Source organism: Hyaena hyaena, unplaced genomic scaffold, assembly GCF_003009895.1.
Source record: "Hyaena hyaena isolate Hyena2069 unplaced genomic scaffold, ASM300989v1 scaffold_1137, whole genome shotgun sequence".
Lineage (NCBI taxonomy): Eukaryota > Metazoa > Chordata > Mammalia > Carnivora > Hyaenidae > Hyaena > Hyaena hyaena.
The window spans coordinates 302,420-322,256 of record NW_024081770.1 but is presented as its reverse complement, the minus strand read 5'-3'; the positions used below and the strand labels follow the sequence as shown (position 1 = coordinate 322,256).

At 36.5% G+C, this 19,837-nt stretch overlaps 1 protein-coding gene across 1 annotated transcript; it reads right to left on the bottom strand.

The window, feature by feature from the left end:
* Positions 1-1,475: 1,475 nt before the first annotated feature.
* On the bottom strand, positions 1,476-16,164 carry LOC120224242 (cytochrome c, testis-specific-like). Its single transcript, XM_039222486.1, is given in 4 exon segments — positions 1,476-1,757; positions 12,248-12,305; positions 12,308-12,424; positions 15,983-16,164. Coding segments are annotated over 3 exon segments (318 nt in total). The 5' UTR covers positions 12,419-12,424; positions 15,983-16,164; the 3' UTR covers positions 1,476-1,608.
* Between the last annotated feature and the right edge of the window lie 3,673 nt (positions 16,165-19,837).

Here is a 19,837-nt window from a genome sequence, read left to right as displayed (position 1 = left end):
GCCACTTAACATGTTTTGGTCATTGGAATGTAAGTACAAATAACATATGCCACAGCTGAGCAGAAGCTTTATGAAGAAGCTTCTTCCAAGGCTTTAGATCTTTCCCTTTGTCACAAGAATGGGAATGTCCCATATAGGTACTTCCCTTTAACCTGGGTCCCAGAATGTGAGGACACTTAGAAGGAAGCCACAGCTGACCACAGGCTACATGTCCTGTGACTGAGAAATACATATTTCGTTGTTGCAAGCCCATAAGATTCTGTTACAATAGCAAATTAGCTAATACAGAAAGCCAGACCTAGAAGTAGGGTGCTACTCTAGTCCTATCTTCAGCACCAGAGAGTGGGTGGCATGGAAACTAAACTGTTATTTGCAGCCAGAAAAAGGTGACCCATGTTACACAGGGGTCAAATACTTGGGAAAATTGTCACCTACAATTACTTGAACATCAGGTAATAAACATAATGAATTTATGACTTTGGATAAACAGAAACAAATGGTTCTGCAAATAAAATACACTGAAAGTGAGAGGTCTGCCCCCCCCAATTTTATAAATAGTGCCCCTTTCTGCACTCCTTCCTCTGCCTTCTTAGTGCCTGTCATCAGCTCTTGTGCCCTTATGCAACACCCCACCCCTTACAGTGGTGACCCAGTCACACCTGCCTCTACTACCATACTATTCTGTGCTTAAAATGAGTCTCCACTTTGTGGAGAACGAGGAATTCAAACTGAAGAACTGCCCAAAACTGTGATTTCAAACTCACAAGCTGATGGTAATGATCATTGAGTGAGAAAATATAGAGAAGGAAATTTAATTCTAAATTTTCCCCATGTTAATATTTTAGTAGAATATGACAATGAAGGAAAATAAGCAAATAACTCTCAAAATCATGCTGTATTATACACAACATCATGTGGGACACAAGGGCTCAATTTAAAAAATTACTCTTCTTGAAAACTAAATGGTATGTTGTTTTCCACAAGAATCACTGACTAGAGGTTTTCATCTGGCAAGCACTTTACTCGCTAGTATAAAAAATTTAAGAACAAAGCAACTAACAATATTCCCTGCTTTCTGAAGAGTTCCGTCTATTCCATCTGAAATACAAATAATTGCCAAGTTACTTTTTTCTTAAAGTTACTTAAAACAAAGTTATAGCTATAAATATAATACAGTTATAATAAAAAGCAAACACATAACCAAACATAGCTTAAGGGAAACTGAAGCTAATGTCTGCTACATTTACATTTAAATAATAGAGAAATAAGTATGTGGAAATTATCTCCATCATCAGTAGCAGTTGCCAGGCTTATAAAATATTTTGTGCACACAGAGATGACTGAAGCACAATTGATTTCAGTTCTCTTCCCTCTCCTCCTCATGCTGGCTTTATCTGTATCCCTAGTGAGCAGACAAAAGTCAGTTCTGACTCTGAAGGCCGTTTGATCAGTAGATTACCCGCAATCAAAAATTTCAACTTTTATTTTTAAATGTTAAACTTACTACAGTCTGATCAAAAAAGATCAAATATGACTTCTCTAAACATGCAATATCTGAAACTGGAAAATGTTGGCTTATAACTAATATTTTTAAGGTGCAAGAGCATTTCACAAAGATGCTGCCTGTTTCAAATATTGAATAAGATCTTCTCTCTCACTCTTCTTTTTAAGACCAACAAAGACCATTTTAGTTCCAGGAATATATTTCTTTGGGTTCTCCAAATATTCCATCAGAGTTTCCTCTCCCCAGATAATACCTACAAAGGCAAAAGTAAGTTTTAAGTTTGTGCAGTTACATTTGTAAGGCTTACTTTCCGATGTGACCCACATATCTGAACAGAAGATTATTCTTGGATTCAATAGGAAGACTATTACAATTGAGAATACAGTTTCTGATCTATAAGAAAATTCCAAAGTTAGTCTTTGGTGCTCTACTCTTCAGGTTCCCTATAGAAATCTAATACTTACATGCTGTTTAGCATGGCCCAAGGCACACAAATAAACTTTCAACCCCAGATATGTTGGACTAAGCAGTACCCTATCCTCCTAGAATCAGAGTTCCTTCTAGAAGAGATCTTAGAATTTAACCCAACCCTTTGTTTTGCCAATGAGTAAATTACCCAAAGACAGGAGAATAACTTGTCCTAAGATACAGACTCTTTAGAGTCAAGAATCTGACTGCTAACTCATATTTTCCTGTTTTTTCTTTCAATCATACCAATTTGCCTCTATCTGGATATCTATCAAAAATCTATGATTTCAGGGGCGCCTAGGTGGCTCAGTCGATTGGGCATCTGGCTTAGGGTCAGATCATGATCTCATGGTCTGTGAGTTCAAGCCCTACATTGGGCTCTGTGCCGACAGCTCAGAGCTTGGAGACTGCTTCTGATTCTGTGTCTCCCTCTCTCTCTGCTCCTCCCCCACACACTCTCTCTCAAAGTAAAATAAAAACATACATTTTTTTTTTAAAACCTATGATTTCAGGAATCCAGTTTTATCATGAGAAAGGCTGTCTCTTCTTTTTTTCCTTTCTAAAACTAGTCTAAAACAATATGAACAAAGAGGAACAGAAATACTAACTCCACTTTTGATAAAATTTATTAAACTTGATATAATTAGAAGACTACCAAAAATATAAAACCTGGATGGAGTAGGAGAACACCTGTCACTAATGTTCTCAAAAGAAGAGTTCTCCAAAGTAGGTGGCAAATCCTAAGGGGTAAGTCATAGTCCTCTGACTATGAAGCTGGCTGTGAAAATCTCCCTAAATTCAATTTGACACCACGAAGGCTCAGGGAAGCTAGGATTAAAGAAGAAAACAGACATACCCTGGGAAACTCTCTCCTTCTGTTCTGAAAGATAATCTTACTGGGTAAAATATTCTTGGTTGTAGTTTTTTTCTGCTCAGCATTTTGAATACATCATGCCAGTCCTTTCTGGCCTAAAAAGTTTCTGCTGAAACAAATCAGCTGATGGCCTTATGGGGTTTCCCTTATATGTAACTGTTTTCTTTTGCTGCTTTTAAAATTCTCTCTTTATCAAAACTTCCCATTTTAATTATTTTTTGTCTTGGTGTGGACCTCTTTGGGTTTTTCTTGTTAAGGGCTCTCTGTGCTTCTTGAATCTGCATGTCTGTTTCCTTTCACAGGTTAGGAAAGTTTTCAGCTATTATTTCTTCAAATAGTTTTCTGCCCCTTTCTCGCTCCTCCTTCTGCAGTCTCTATATTGTGAATGTGATTATGCTTGATGATGTTGCAAATGTCTTTTAACCCATTCTCATCTTTTATTATTCTTTTACCTTTTTGCTGTTTAGCTTAGTGGCTTTCCATTACCCTGTCTTCCACATGGCTGATAGTTCCTTTGCCTCCTCTAATCTGCTCTTGATTCCCTCTGGTGTATTTTTTTATTTCAATTGTTGAATTCTTCAGCTCTGATTATTTTATATTTTAAATATTTTTGTGGAAGATGAAGCTCCTGGAGTTAACCCCCACTGATTTTCAAAGCCAGATATTATGGGGATGTGTCTTCCAGTTCAAGTCCCCTGTGCTGGGGTGCATGGTGTGGAGTCTGGTCCTCTCACTTCTCTGTGTTTGTGATATCCTTCCCATTGTGTGCTGGGGGGTTAGTTCTCAATTGTGTTTCCACTCCTCTCATCCTTTTGATGTGGCCTTCTCTCTATGATTAGCTGTGTAACATCTGTTCTGCCAATCTTCACATTGTTTTCAGAGTTATCTGCATAGATGTAGCTGTTATCTCTGTTTATCCTTGGGATGAGGTGAGCTCAGGATCCTCCCACTCTGCCAGCTTCCTCAAAACTTCCTAAAACTCCTAAAAATTAAAATCTTTTTAAGATTCCACATATAATTGATATTACACAGTATTTTTTCCTCAAACTTATTTCAATCAGCATAATGCTGTCAAGGTTCATCTAAGCTTTTGCAAATGGCAGGATTTTTTTCTTTCTCATGGCTGAATATTCTAATGTATACATTTTCCACAATCTTCTTTTTCCATTCATCTGTTGATAAACACCTAGGTTGTTTCCATAGCTTGGCTATTGTGAATAATGCTGCAATGAACATGGGGTGCAGGTATCTCTGCCAGATCCTGCTTTCATTTCCTTGGATACATACCAAGAGATGAGATTACCAGATCTCATATATGTCTTCTTTGGGAAAATGTCTATTCAGTTCCTCCACCCATTTTTTATTTGGGTTGCTTGTTTTTTCACTATTGATTTGCATCAGTTCTTTATAGATTTTGAATATCAATCCTTTATCAGACATAAAATTTACAAATACTTTCTTCCATTACATAGGCTGTTCATTTTGTTGATTGTTTCTTTCACCTTGTAGAAGCTTTTTAGTTTGATGTAGTCCCACTTAATGACTGTTCTTCTTGTTGTTTGTACTTTTGGTGTCATATCCAGAAGATCATTACAAAGACCAATGTCAAGAAGATTTTTCCCTATGTCCTCTTCTAGGAGTTTTACAATTTTAAAACTTATATTAAGTTTTTTATCCATTTGAAGTTAATTTTTATTAGTAGTGTAATATAGGAAACCAATTTCATTCTGCTTCTTATTATTCTTACGTAAACAGTAAAACAAATAGCAATACTATATCTGCAAATAAGTCACAATTATTAGTTAACTGATCTGATTTGGGGAAATTTTATTTCTAATTCTTAAATAATGTTAAAGCCAAACCTTCTACATAGCTTTTCATCCTTGACAACAATCTATAATAAGAGATATATTTGTAATAGGTTTTAATTTTATTTCTAATCAATGCTAACAAGTAATAAAACCCTCAAAATATTGGCAGCTAAAGAAATAAATATTAGGTTATTTATAACTAGTTTACAAGTTAGGACTCAAATGTTGAGTGCTCTTATAATGTGGGTGATAATAAAATAATAAAATGAAGTCACTATAGAAAAATGTGACTTTAAAAATGAAAGAACCACATAATTCAAATAATAAATCCAACTTTCAGACTGATTTATCCAATAGTCTATCAATGAGAAATTCTATTGCAATAAATGCAATTCAACTCTGACACTAATTACCTGGAATTAAAACTGACTCTAGAGTCCACAGAAATTCTGCCCTCACTTCAGACACCAGCTGCAAGTTTGGGGTCCCAGGCTACCCCAAATTCTAACCAACTGGCTATCAACTAGAGGGTTCTCAGGATCCTCTCAAGTTTGATTAACTTGCTAGAACAATTTTCCAGAACTCAGAAAAACACTATACTTTTAATTACAGTTTTAATATAAAGAATACAAATCAGGACCAGCAAGATAAAGAGATCCATATGATGAAGTCTGGGAATGTTTCAAACACAGGACTTCTGGGTCCTGTCCCAAGGGAATCAAGACTCATCATTCTTCTAGTATTGTTGTGCTCACCAACCAGGAAGCTCAACCAGAGCTTCCAATTAAAGTATCCAGAGCTTTTATTGGGATTTTATTACATAGGAATACTTATTGAGGGGTCCTTGGGTGGCTCAGTCAGTTGAGTGTCCAACTCTTGATTTCATGATCTCATGGTTTGTGGGATCAACCTCCAGATCAAGCTCCACTCTGACAGTGCAGGGCCTACTTGGGATATTTTCTCTCTCTCTCTCTTTCTCTCTCTCCCTCTCCGTCTCCCATGCTCACTCTCTTTCCGTCTCTGTCTCTCTCTTAAAATAAATAAACATTAAAAAACAAAAAAAGAGTACCTATTGAATGATTAGCCATGTGACAGAACTCAATCTGCAGCAGCTATCCCCTACCCCTGGAGGTTGGACTGATCTCACCTAGCCCAAAGCTCCAACTCTCTAATTGAATAGCTGGTCTTTCAAGCTTGGCCACTCCCATCCAGTAACTATCTAAGAGACTACCATAAGTCATCTCATTAGCATAAACTCAGGTGTTGGTCCTAGGGCCCAAACTTGAATAAAAGAAACACTCCTATCACTTCGGAAATTCTAAGGTTTTATAGATTCCCATCTAGGTACCTGGGACAAAGACCAGACAAATTCTTTACTTAGAATACCTATTAACCAGCATTTTTGCACATACAAACACAGTAATATTGTGTTAATAACAATTACATTGATGTTTAAAAAGATACTAACACACCCTTGACCAAAGATTAACTTTTATTCTATTTTGTTTTAATATAAGTGTTTTATCAATTATCTAGGTATTTATTTTATATGTCTATATGGTCCTTTCTTATGGATATTCCCTGAGTAAAGATATTTTGAGGTCCTAACCCCTACTACCTCAGAATATGGATTTGTTTGGGAATAGGATCACTGCAGTTGTGATTAGTTAAGCTGAAATGAGGTCATACCGCAGTAGGATGGGCTCCCAATCTAGTATGATTGGTACCCTTATAAGACAGCCATGTGAAGACACACACGTGTAGACACACAGGGATCATGAAATGACAGATACTGGAGTTATGCAGCTGTAGGTCCAAAACACCAAATAACTGACATTCCAGAAACTAGAAAGAAGCAAGGAAGTATTGTTCTACAGGTTTCAGAGAGAGTATGGCCCTGCCAACACCTTGATTTTGTACTTCTAGCCTCCAGACCCGTGAGACCACAAATTTCTGCTATTTTAAGCCACCCAATTTATGTACTTTGTTACAGCACCCCTAAGAAACTAATACAGTCCTCAAATGTTTACCATACACCCCCCATCCCACTTGACCCTGGTTTGCTTGGAAACCCAAGAGAAGTCTGGAGACCAAAGGTTTTGCTAGCTTTCCATCCTACTAAACTATATTGCTCTCAGCATTTCAGAAAGACAAAAAAAAATATTTTATTTTCACCAAAAATAGCTGTGAAAACCCTGCACGTGCCAATTTTGTTTTAACCAAACCATTTTTGACTATCCACAGGTCCTTTTTCCCAATATTCTAGATAACAAAAACTTCACTGTATCTCACATATCTGTAATGTAAGAACTGACAATTGGCTTTTTTCACTATGATATAAATGCCTGACATTAAACTTTTGTTTGCCATGGCATCCACTGCAAAGACATCCAGTTTGAATATACACATTGCCAGCTACAAGAACTACATAAAGAGCCAGGGTTCCCCACCCGTGAAGTTAACCCCCTTTTTAAAAAAGCTCTGGTAGACTTAGATAACTGCTTTTGAGGACTGCTTGTTTTTCCCTTCCCATGCTTTATTTAATTCCCACCCTTAATGTTTTAAATTCACCAATAAAGAATGAACCTGCAAAAGCCTAGGCACCCCACCCTTGACTCCAATAAAAGCAGAACACCAGACCTGCTCACTAGATGCTCTGGCTCTGTCTCTCTTGCTCTCTCTCCTCTCAACCTCACTGTGTGGTCCCAGGCATGCCATGTAACCTCCAGGACTTGTGAGTACTAACTCTTCTCTTTTCAAAGTTCCCGGATGGTTGTTGCTGAAGTGTGTCTTGCCATCATAATAAGAACTACAAGGCCTGGTCCAGCCACATCACCAACTCTGGTTGGGGAGATGTCTACAGGGGCTCACTGCAAGTAGCATGGGCCCAGGTGAGTGTCCCCAGGCATTCCTAGTCAATAACATCACTATGGATAGGCCAAGACCAACCTCAAACACTACCTTACTAGAAATATTAACACAGGCTAAAATAAACAGAATCCCTCTTTTGACAAAATGCAAGCTATTACATGTGAACTCAAAAAAAAAAAAAAAATAGTGCACATGGGGTGCCTGGATGGGTCAGTCGGCTAAGCATCCAACTTCAGCTCAGGTCATGATCTCACAGCTCGTGAGTTCGAGCCCCGCATCAGGCTCTTTGCTGACAGCTCAGAGCCTGGAGCCTGCTTCAGATTCTGGGTCCTCTTTCCCTGCCCCTCTCCCACTCATGTTCTGTCTCTCTCTCAAAAATAAATAAACGTTAAAAAATAAAAATAAAAAAAAAATAGTGCACAAAATGCCAACTCCTCTTTTTAAACCCTTCTCTTATAATATAGCCACAAAGCTCAATCAAATAAGCACTATACAAGCACTATAAAACCCATTAAGAAATTTTAAAATACCAAATTCAAATCATGTATGAAGAGTTGCAATAATCTGCATTTTAAACTTCTCCAAACACCAAAGCCAGACAAAGACACCACAAGAAACTAGAAACCAGTAACTCTTATCACTATAAATGCAAAAATCCTCAACAAAATACTAGCAAACTAAATCCAACTCACAGTAAAAGAATTCTATACTATGACCAGATGGGATATATGCCAGGAATGCAAGGATGATTCAATATAAGAAAATAAATTACCTTAACATAACAGATTAATAGAGCAAAAGGAAAAAGAATACATGATTATTTCAATACATGTAGAAAAAATTTTTGACAAATTCTAATATTCTTTTATGACATAAAACACTCCATAAACTAAGAATAAAATGTAACTTGCTTAACATGAAAACAGGGATTTCTGGAATCCCCCAGCTAATATCATATCCAAGGTGAAAAACTGAAAACATTCTCTCTAAGGTCAGGAACATTTTCATCAGTTCTACTAGAAGTCCTAGCCAGAGCAATTAGGGAAAAATAAGAAATAATAGCCATCCAAATTGGAAAGGAAGAAGTAAAACCACTTCTATTCACAGATGATAAGATTCTGTACATTAAAAAAATCCCAAAGGAGCCACAAAAAATCTACTAGACTAACAAATTCAGTAAAGCAGGTGCAAGGTCAACACACAAAGATCAGTTGTGTTCTATATACAAGCAATGAACAATTCAAAAAGGAAATTAAGAAAACAATTTTACTTATAATAGTTTCTAAAATAATAAAATACTTACGAAAAATGTAACCCAGGAAGTTAAAGACTCGTACACTGAAAATTACAAAACATTGCTGAAAGAAATTAAAGGAGATCTAAATAAATGGAAAGTCATCCCATGTTCATAGATTGGAACATCAGTGTGGCTAAAGTGGCAATACTCTCCAAAACAATCTACTGATACAATGCAATCCCTATCAAAATTCCAAAGGTGTTTTTGCGGAAATGAGGAAGGTGATCCTCAAATTTGCAGAATTACAAGGGGCCCCGAATAGTTAAAATAATATTGAAAAAGAAAAACACAGCTGGAGGGCTCACACTTCCTAATTTCAAAACTTACTATGAAACTACAGTAATAAAAATAGAATTGAATATGCAGAAGTAAACCCCAATATATATGGCCAATCTGTTTTTCACTAAAGGTATCAAGACCATTCAACTGGGGAAATAACCATCTTTTCAAGAAGTGGAGTTGGGGGGCGCCTGGGTGGCTTAGTCAGTTAAGCGTCCAACTTTCGCTTAGGTCATGATCTCGTGGTTCGTGGGTTCGAGCCCCGTGTCAGGCTCTGTGCTGACTGCCAGCTCGGAGCCTGGAGCCTGTTTCAGAGTCTGTGACTCCCTCTCTCTATGACCCTCCCCTGCTCACGCTGTCTCTCTCTCTCTCCTAGAAATAAATAAAACATTAAAAAAATTTAAAAAAAAAAAAGAAGTGGAGTTAGGATAACTAGATAACCACATGAAAAGAGAATGAAGTTGAACTATTTCCTCACTATCAAAAATCAAATGATTATGGGCCAACAACCTAAATTTAAGAGCCAAAACTATAAAGGTATTTGAAGAATACACAGGGGTAAATCTTTAGGACCTTAGATTTGGTGACAGATTCTTAGATTTGGTACCAAGAAAAAAATCAACAAAAAAATAGATAAATGAACTTTATACAAATTAAAAACTTCTGTGCCTCAAAGGAAATTATCAAGCAAATGAAGACAAACTACAGAATAAGAGAAAATATTTGAAAATCACATATTTGATGAAGGTTTTAGTGTCCAGAATACATAAAGAACTCTTAACAAAAAAGACAAAGAAATTCAAATAAAAAATAGGCAGAGGACATGAACAGACATTTTCCCAAACATACAAATGGTCAATAAGTTGTTAAATAAAAAAACTTTAGCTGAATGAATTAAAGGATCAAATTGGGTTTATTCAATGATTCATGACAGGCAGCATGTACAAAGGAGTTCCAAACGGCAATAAAAAGGGAAAAGGAAGTCATAACAACAACAAGGAAGAATTATTTCAGGCAAGGTCACCTCCTTTTGGGGAACAAATGGGTCTCACTAGATGGATTACCTTACCAGTGCTCACCGGGAAATTCCAGACTAACTGGTTAAGATTACATTCCTGGGAAAGGTTGAAACTACAATTAGGTTAGGTATTAAGCCACAGTTTGGTGTCCTGTGCCTAGCACACGTGACTCCATTTTGGGTCTTTGGTTTTCTTTTTTTTTTAACAAAGCACATTAAAACATGTTCAACATCATCGCTCATTAACAAAATGCAAAGAAAAATTTTGAGATACCACTTCACACCCACTAGGATGGCAATATTAAAAAGAAAAGAAAAGAACAAGGATTGGAGAGGATATAGAGAAACAGGAATCCTACGTTACTGATGGGAATGTAAAATGGCAAAGCTACTGTGGAAAACAATTTGGTTTTTCCTCAAAAAGTTAAATATGCATGTAACAAATGACCCAGGAGATATATATATCTCCAAAGGAACTGAAAACAGGGACTCAAACAAATGCTTATTCACAAATATTCATAGCAGCACTATTCACAATAGGCAAAAAGTGGGAACAATCCAAATATTCATCAACTGATATATGGATAAACAAATCGAGATATGTACATTCAACGGAATATGATTAGCCATAGAAAGGAATGAAATACTGATACATGCTATGACTTCAATGAACCTTGAAAACATTATGCCAAGTGAAAGAAGCCAGACACAAAAGGTCATATTTTATGATTCTTTTTTAAGAATATGAAGAATAGTAAACATCTATCACACAGTTAAAAAAAAAAAAGACTATGCAGAATAGGCAAATCCATACAAATAGGAGGCAGATTAGAGGTTCAAGGGACTAAGGGTGGGCAGAAATGGGGAATAATTATTTGATGGGTACAGTAGTTCTTGTGGAATAATGAAAAAGTTTTGAAACTACAAAGAGATGTTGATAATACAATATTGTGAATACCCTAAATGTTACTGTCTTGTACACTTTAAAATGGCTAATGTTGGGGCTCCTGGTGGCTCAGTGGGTTAAGTGTCCTATTTCAGCCCAGGTCATGATCTCAAGGTTTGTAAGTCTGAGCCCTGCATCTGGCTCACTGCTGTCAGCACAGAGCCCACCTTGGATCCTCTGTCTCCCCCCCTCTCTGCCCCTCCGCACTCATGCTCTCTCTCCCTCTCTCTCAAAAATAAACAAACATAAGTAAATTAGTTAGTTAATTAATTAAATGGCTAATGTTGGGTACCTGGGTGGCTCAGCTGGTCGAGCATTTGACTCCTGATGTTGGCTAAGGTCGTGATCCCAGCGTCATGGGCTCTAGCCTGGTGTCAGGCTCTGTGCTGAGCGTGGAGCCTGTTTAAGATTCTCTGTCTCGCCCTCTGCCCCTCTCCCTGGCTTGTGCGCGCTCTATCTAAAGTAAAAATAAATTAATTAATTAAAATGGCTAATGTTATGTTAGTGTAGTGTACGTGTATGTTACAGTAGTGTTGTAGTGATCTAAAATTTGGGCCAGTAAGAAATGCAAGGCCTCCAAGAACAGTTCAAAATAGACCTACAGTCTATTTAGAGTTATACCCTATTGTTGAGGTGAATGCTAATGATATGTATGTATGTATACATATATCTGGAAGTAATAAATTTCTTTGCAAAGATATTTTAGTCTTTTCCAACCATTTTTAATTTAAACTCAAAAATGCTTCCTCATTTTAACTGCCATCCACCCACTTTCCACCAACAAAGAAATCAACGAATATACTTTTTCAAACTATTTTATAATATCCCCCCACTCTGCCAAGAATCACTACTACAAACAGAAAACTACCATTATTCCATTAAAATATGATTTGATCTTTTTAATTTAGTTTATGATCTTCAACATGGATGTACTGCATAAAACGAAATATCTTGTATAGGTAAAAACCTGGGCCACAGAGAATTGTTAATTCCGATAATCAAAAAGAAACCAGTTAAGTAAACATAGATCTAATGATATAAACCAATATTTCAGTAATATAAACATGAGGATTTCATTTTTAATGCTGCAAAACTAGAGAATTATTCTAATATCAAATCATGTGCTTTTTTCTTTGCTATAAAGTTTCTAGTTCTCTCCCACAATTGCCTAGTTTTTACCTTTGTTTTTGTTAGCATCGGATAAAGAAAATCCTGGTGCTTGTCCTGTTTTTCCATCCAAAAAAGGCCTCAGAGGTTTGGACCAGTCTTGTGTTTTCCACCTTTTTCCACTATGTGGCACTGAGCACATTTGTGAATAAAGATCTTCTTGCCTGCTTCAGCATCTCCCATTCTGTTCTGCAATGAAACATTATACCACACACCAAAATATATGTATCAGATTTGTAAAAATGGAAAAAAAAAATCCCACCACTTTGAAATGAATACTAATGATATTAAAAAGGTAATTTAAAGTATGCATTCTTTAAAGTCTGAGTGCTCAAAAACACAAATATATTATAGCACCCAATTTTATAAAGACATCATCTCATGTATCAGGTTTATTTTAAATTTCTAGCTATAGCTACTTCAGAAATTATCCTATGGTATAAGCTTGGGTTTTACTTCAGCCTTCAAACAACTATAGTGATTTATTTAGGTCAATTATATTCCATTTTTTCTTTTCTCTTTCTAAAAGTTCATATGCAAAAAAATGATGCAAAGTATATATTTCTAATTTGGTATCCCCTTGTTTAAAAAGAAGGACAGAACAAAATGGAAAGTTGCTTAAATGTAATATTATTAGCACTTATATACCTGTAATAATAGATAAACCTGTAAAATTAAAAATCATACAGAAAAGAATGAGGCCACAGCAGGCTATATGTAACACATAACTTCTCACTTACTTTACTCTCAGCTATAAACACATCTACCATGTTAGACCGAAAATTATCTCAAAGCAATCAAGTAATATTGAGTTCAGTCAGCATTTGTATGTGTTTAACACTAATACAGTGGAAAATATACAGTGTTAAGTAGGGGAGATTTTATTTTATTATACAGTGATAGATACATACAATAAAATTTTGTAGGAAGGTATACTGGTTAAAAGTATCCAAAATTTTGTTGCATAACTAAATAAATGCGTCTTTCAAGTAAAATTATGTGAAAATTAAAATAATTTCAATTTATTGAAAAAAAATATAGTGTGAAATGCTAATGAATGCAATACCCAGGTTTTGTTTACCTGCTCTTAGTGTTCTTTGAAGAATGGGTGCAGGGGAGGTTGGGGATGGAGTTCAAAATGAGTGCTACTATTATAGAAATCATGAAAAAACTCTGACTCTCTGACAGTACAGTTTTAATCACATGTTCACCTTTATAACTCTACTGAGAAACAGAAAAATGTCTGTGTCATTATGATGCTGAAAAATACAGTATTGTTTATGTAAAGTTAGCTATTAATCAGAGGGAGGCTTGTACTTCCCATATAGCAAAGTTGGTCTCTCCCTAATTTTTTTAAATCTATGTGGAAACCCAAAATAGTGTCAATAATACACCATAAGGGAAGACAGAAATTTTCTTTGGGTCAACTAACAAGTAAGCTATTAATCAACATTTTTGGTCTGATAAAAAGCAGAGTAAGAAAACTCACTTTATCCAGGAGAAGCTTACTTTTAAATTCTAAACTTCACTCAAAACACTGCATTCAATTTTTACTTATATGTGTTCTATCAAGTCTTTGTAGGTACAGAATTCAGGGAGCCTTTGAACAGGGTCCATAGAGAAGAAAACTTTAGTCACAAATACAAACCCTACAGCCTTTTAACAAAATGCATTCACAATAATCATAAAGATCATAACATTTAAATACAAAATGTCATCTAAGCACTAGCAAAGAATCATTTCCAATGTTTAAATTTTTTTAATGTTTATTTTATCTTTTAGAGAGAGAGAGAGAGAGAGACAGAGAGACAGAGTGTAAGTGAGGGAGGGTCAGAGAGAGAGACACAGAATCCAAAGCAGGATCCAGGCTCTGAGCTGTAAGCACAGAGCCTGATGCCGAGCTCGATCTCGAACCTACAAACCATTAGATCATGACCTGAGCTGAGGACCACTGCTTAACCGACTGAGCCACCCAGGTGCCCCTCCAATTTTTATATAAAGTAGAAAAATCAGATTGATTCTTATACTTATTAAATGTTATTGATAATTCATGAATTCAGACATTTTTCTTAAAAAGGAAAAAAAACATTCTTTCCTCAAATAGATTTCACATGCAAGTCACTTATAAGAAAAATTCCATTGTCACTGTTCAAACTGCCAATATTTACCACAGTTAAGACATTCACTGCTGCCATCTTTAATCACTGGTGTGCGAGTACCTTCAAAGTGCCTTAAAACCAATAGATTCCACAACAGTAGTAGGGGAGGGGCGGGAAGACTAGAAAGGATATTAAGGGAATCTATTTTGCCTATAATCATTTGGCACTCTAGTTAAGAAATATAATGCCCTACACCTGAAACTTTTATAATGTTACATGCTAATTTTACTGAAATTGGCAGAGATGTGACACCCGGTATGAAAATGATTACTCTTCCAGGAATAAAGTAATTATAATGATAAATAGGAATAGAGTAACAAACTCTTATATATATTTCTGGAGGCCAGACATAGCTAAATGTTTTATATATTATTAATACTTTTATTCCTCACACCAGCCATGTGAGATAGATACTGTTAAATCTATTTCCACAGGTGAAGAAAATGAGGCAGACAGAAGTTAAGTGGCTTATTTGAAGTCACAAGTTGGTGAGAAGGAGAGATGGTGGAAGGTAAGAGGAAGAGCAATTTTAAATCTCTTTTAACAATTTCCTTTGGGGCACCTGGGTGGCTCAGTCGGTTAAGCATCCGACTTCGGCTCAGGTCATGATCTCCTGGTTTGTGAGTTTGAGCCTCCCCGTCAGGCTCTGTGCTGACAGCCAGCTCAGAGCCTGGAGCCTGTTTCGGATTCTGTGTCTCCCTCTCTCTGACCCTCCCCTGTTCACCCTGTCGTTGTCTCTGTCTCTCTCTCTTTTCTCTCTCAGAAATAAACAAAACATTGAAAAAAAATTTTTTTTGAAAACAATTCCCTTTAAAGAATGATCTAAACAACGCTGTGTTGTACAAAATGTGTGACACATTGCAGATGCTTAAAGAGTAAGTAAAATACTTTAAAATCTGGTATTTGCCATTTCCAATTTTGCCCGTAAAAAGAGGGATGTGGTAAGAACAATCAAGTCACCCATAAAGCTTTCAAGATTTACAAAACCCACATAAGTGAGGAAATAAAGTGGGAGGTGGAACTCATTCGAATATTTTGAGGATAAATACTACGCAGACTAAAAGATAAACTGGGATTCTCCTGCTGCAGCAGGAAAAGTACCGCAGTAAAATGTATCAAAATGAAATGATCCTGGGTAAATCACTACGTGTCTATGAATCCTTCCTCCCACCCTTACTCCCAGATGTCTCCGGCCTTTCCCACTTTGAACCTGCCATGCCTGAATCCCTCAACTGAAGTAAGAATGCAGCTTTACAAACTGCCAGTCTCGGCTCTTCCATGCCACCACGCTCATTTGGAGGCTGACTTCTGCCAAACGTGGGTGGAAGGCTCTGCTCAGAATCTGTTCCGCACAGAAATCATAGAAGCTGCAGAGAGGCCCCTCACTAGAAATAGTCTTACGTTGTTGCACTTAGAGGCCCTAGACGCCACCAAGCTAGGACTAAGAAGATCCTCTTACTAGCAGGTCGGTGGGATACTCTTCTTTGGGTGAACCCTGGCCCAAACTGCATCGGCCCATAACTAGGGAGCGTTCAGATCACTACGCTGAGTGCGGGGCCCACTTCTCCTCAGCCAGTCCCATACCTACCACAGGGTCGGTGACTCCGCCTGCCGTCTCCCTGGCGAACGCTTGGCAGTCACTCAGCACGTTGCTGAGCCAGAACCCGCGCTGCACATTTGAAACTGACTGTCCCCCAGTAGCGCCTCAAACACCAGAGCAGAAGGCCCAGCGGGCATGTGCTTCCGGTGGGCGCCAGCCAATCGCAGGCTAGGCTCCATCCCACTGCTGATTGGCTCTGATATTCCGCAAGGCAGCAACTCTCGCGGGAGCCTCAACACTGGTACCTGCTGTGCCTTCACTGGCTGAATCTAAATGAGACAGTGAAGTCCTCTGAGCACAGCAACGCCAAGCCCATCTTTTGTTTAACTTTTGCTTAATCGAAGAGCTAAATTATCTACGTATATTGACAGTATGTCCCCGTTCTTGCTTGAAATAGGAACTCAATGTTTTATGAATGGTCCATTAGCATTTGATTGCAGGAATCATATCGCATCAACAAAAGAATAAAACAAGTGCTTACTATGGGCAAGGCACTGTGCCAAGCACTTTGGGCGAAAACTGAACTGCAGCTCCAATTTTCTGAGTTACAATTCAGCTGGGACAAGACAAATACATTAAAAGTTAAATCATTATAGGGGCACCTGGGTGGCTCAGTTGGTTAAGACTCCAGTTTCTGCTCAGGTCATGATTGGTGTATTTGAGCCCTTCATTGAGCTCTGCACTTACAGCTCAGAGCCTGGAGCCTGCTTCTGCTTGGGATTTTGAGTCTTCCCCCACCCCCCACCCCCACCCGCTCTCTCTCTCTCTCTCTCTCTCAAAAATAAACATTAAAAATATTTTTAAGTTAAATAAATGAGCTACATTCTAAAAATAAAATAATATAAGAACTGATGACAAGGTTGCAAGTGGTTTGCTAATTGCCAAAAAAGCAGAACAAAGTATGAATAGAAATAAGAGAATGAGAACTGAAGGAGCCAGGAAGGGAAATACAGAAGGAAGGACTGAAAAAGCTACACGATGATGAAGGTATTGAAAACAGAAATGTGTGAAAGTCAACATTGTATTTAGGAAAACGTGAGAAGGGAAAGTAGCTTACCTGTGGTTACACAATTACTTCAGTGAGACATGAGTGGTAAGGAGACAGAGAAATAGGAATATTAAAATAATTTTTAAATCCTTCAACCATCAAAGTACTTGTAATAATGAAAATTTTGTGTATTAGATAAGTGGGAGGTTGACCCACAGTCTTATTCTTCAGAGCCCTGTCCAATACGCCTTTTTTTTTTTTTTTTGCCATGATTAAAATGTTCTGCATGGGCACTGTCCACTAGCCACAAGTAGCTTTGAGTACTTCCAAGTGTGGCTAATGCAACTGAGTAACTACATTTTTTTATTATTTTATTTATAGTTAATTTTAATTAACTTAATGGATTTTTATTTTAATTTAAATAGCCACAATTACCACATGGTTGAATGAAACTATTCTAAGTGGTACCTATGAATTTGTTCTATGATCAACATATTTAAAAGATGTATGTCATCGAGTTGAATGAAAATGACCAAGTCTACTGGGTGTTACATATCATTCTCAAACTCAAGCAAGGACACGCAAACTAAAAACAGAAGAAGGAGAATATGGTTTCTTGAGTGCCTACCACATGCCTTGCTAGGTGCATGAATACACTATCAGTAGCTAGTAGACTTATAGCTGGGAAAAATGGAGACTCTGGACCTTTATTACCAATAAATATCAGTGGTAAAACCTATTTAAAAATTTCAAATAAGCTAAAACATTTTTTACTTAAATGTTATGTATGGAGACACATATCGATAATCAGTAAATATTGTAATTATATCACAGTTTGAAAAAGTTTGGAAAACAATGACAAGAATTTACTATTTTCTCCTTGCATTTCAAAAGTAAGTTACAATATCATCTCTTGGGTTTTTTTTAAAAATATATTTATAAGAATTTGGGAAGAAAAACACTAGGGAAAATGGATTTCATATGAAATAAACCTAAGTGTTTATTATTCTAATAATTGTGCATTAAAGGCTACATGTTTTAAAGCCTTGAAAATTTTGAATTTTTTTAATGTTTATTTATTTTTTGAGAAGAGAGCAACAAAGTGTGAGCGGGGCAGGGGCAAAGAGAGCAGGATACACAGAATTTGAAGCAGTCTCCTGACGGAGGACTCGAACCCACAAATCATGAGATCACAACCTGAGCTGAAGCCAGATGCTTAACTGTGCCACCCAGGCGCCCCTAAAGACTTGAAAAATTTAATCTGCAAATGCACAGCACATCTTTTCTCTAATATTATACCAATTAATAATCGTTCTTTCAAACCTCAGAACTTCGGCTGTTTTATCTACATGTGATTCATGTTTAAATATGATTTTATATGATTTGAAATATGGCAAAACTGTCATTGTTAAGTGATAAAAATATCCTACAGTTGATTGTGGTGATGGTTGCACAATGCTGTGACCATACTAAAACCCATTTAATTGAACATTTTAAGTGGGTGAATTGCATGATGCATGAATATCTCAAGGAAGCTGTTTAAAATAAAATGATAAGTCATAAAGAAAGTAAATTTCAGGGCACCTGGCTGGCTTGGTCAGAAGCCTATAGGACTCTTGATTTAGGGGTTATGGGATCGAGCTCCATTCTGGGTATAGTGATTACTTAAAAAAAACAAACCTAAATTTAAAAAAATAAGGTAAATTTCTTATTTTCCTTGCATATGTGGTTATTTCACGTGATTGAGTGATAAAGAAATTTTGCTTTCTTAGCATTTGCCAATATTTCTGTTCCTCGTTTTGTTTTATGCAATTGTTTATCTCTTCTTTAAGGAAAAAGTAACTGCTTTAATTATCAGTCTCAAAATTTTCAGGATACTAATCAGTAATTTTGTATTACAAAGAATAAAAATTGCGCAGTCAATGCAGTTAAGAAAATTATACATTTTTCCACTAGATGGCAGTGGTGTGCAAATAGTGTTGCTAGAATCTGCAGATTCAGTCATCAATTAGTAACATTACTACAATTGTTTTCATTCACTTTGGTCTGGGTAAGATAAAGAGAAGTGGAAAGTTAAAACAAGATATTTCCTCTACTTACTAAACTTCTGGGTAAACAAAGTCCTCATTTTAAAGATACAAGATTTAATACAAGGAGAAATTGTCATAATCTTGTCTAAAGCAGAGTAAGAACCCACAACCCCTGACTCTTAATTGCTATCATACAAGTATACAATATCGAGTGGGGAAGTGGAAACCCTAGTCAAAGGGAACAAAAAACTTAATCTCTATTGTGCCATTGTACACATATTATTTCATTTTATCCCTAACTATAAAATCCTTACTATACAAGCCCAAACTGTAAACTTCATAAACGAAGAAGAATAATCAATTTATTTAATACTATATCACTTGAGTATAGCACAGTATCCAACACATAGTAAACAATGAAAAATATTTGGTGCTTAAATAAAAGGATAAATTAATTGAGTTTAACAACAACATCATGTAATAGGTAATATTATTTCTACTTGCAATTGAGGAAACTGAAGTTGGAAATATGAAGTAACTTTATATTCACAATTCAGTGGCAAAACCATTTAAAACAAGCTGACATTATTTTGCATTCTTGAACATTCAAAGAGCTCTGCTCCTGGACCATCTTCTGGTTCATTCTTTTTACTTCATTCCAAGTAAGAATGAAGAAATCCTGTTCTTGTTTCTAGATTTCTTCTAGTTTTCCGCTGACGTCTTGTCAAGTCCCTTTAACAAGAAGTCTTAGAAATCAGTAGCATTCCCACTTTGTTTGCCATTCAGATTTCTCTTCGTCCTACAGTGGAGCAGTGCACCTTTTCA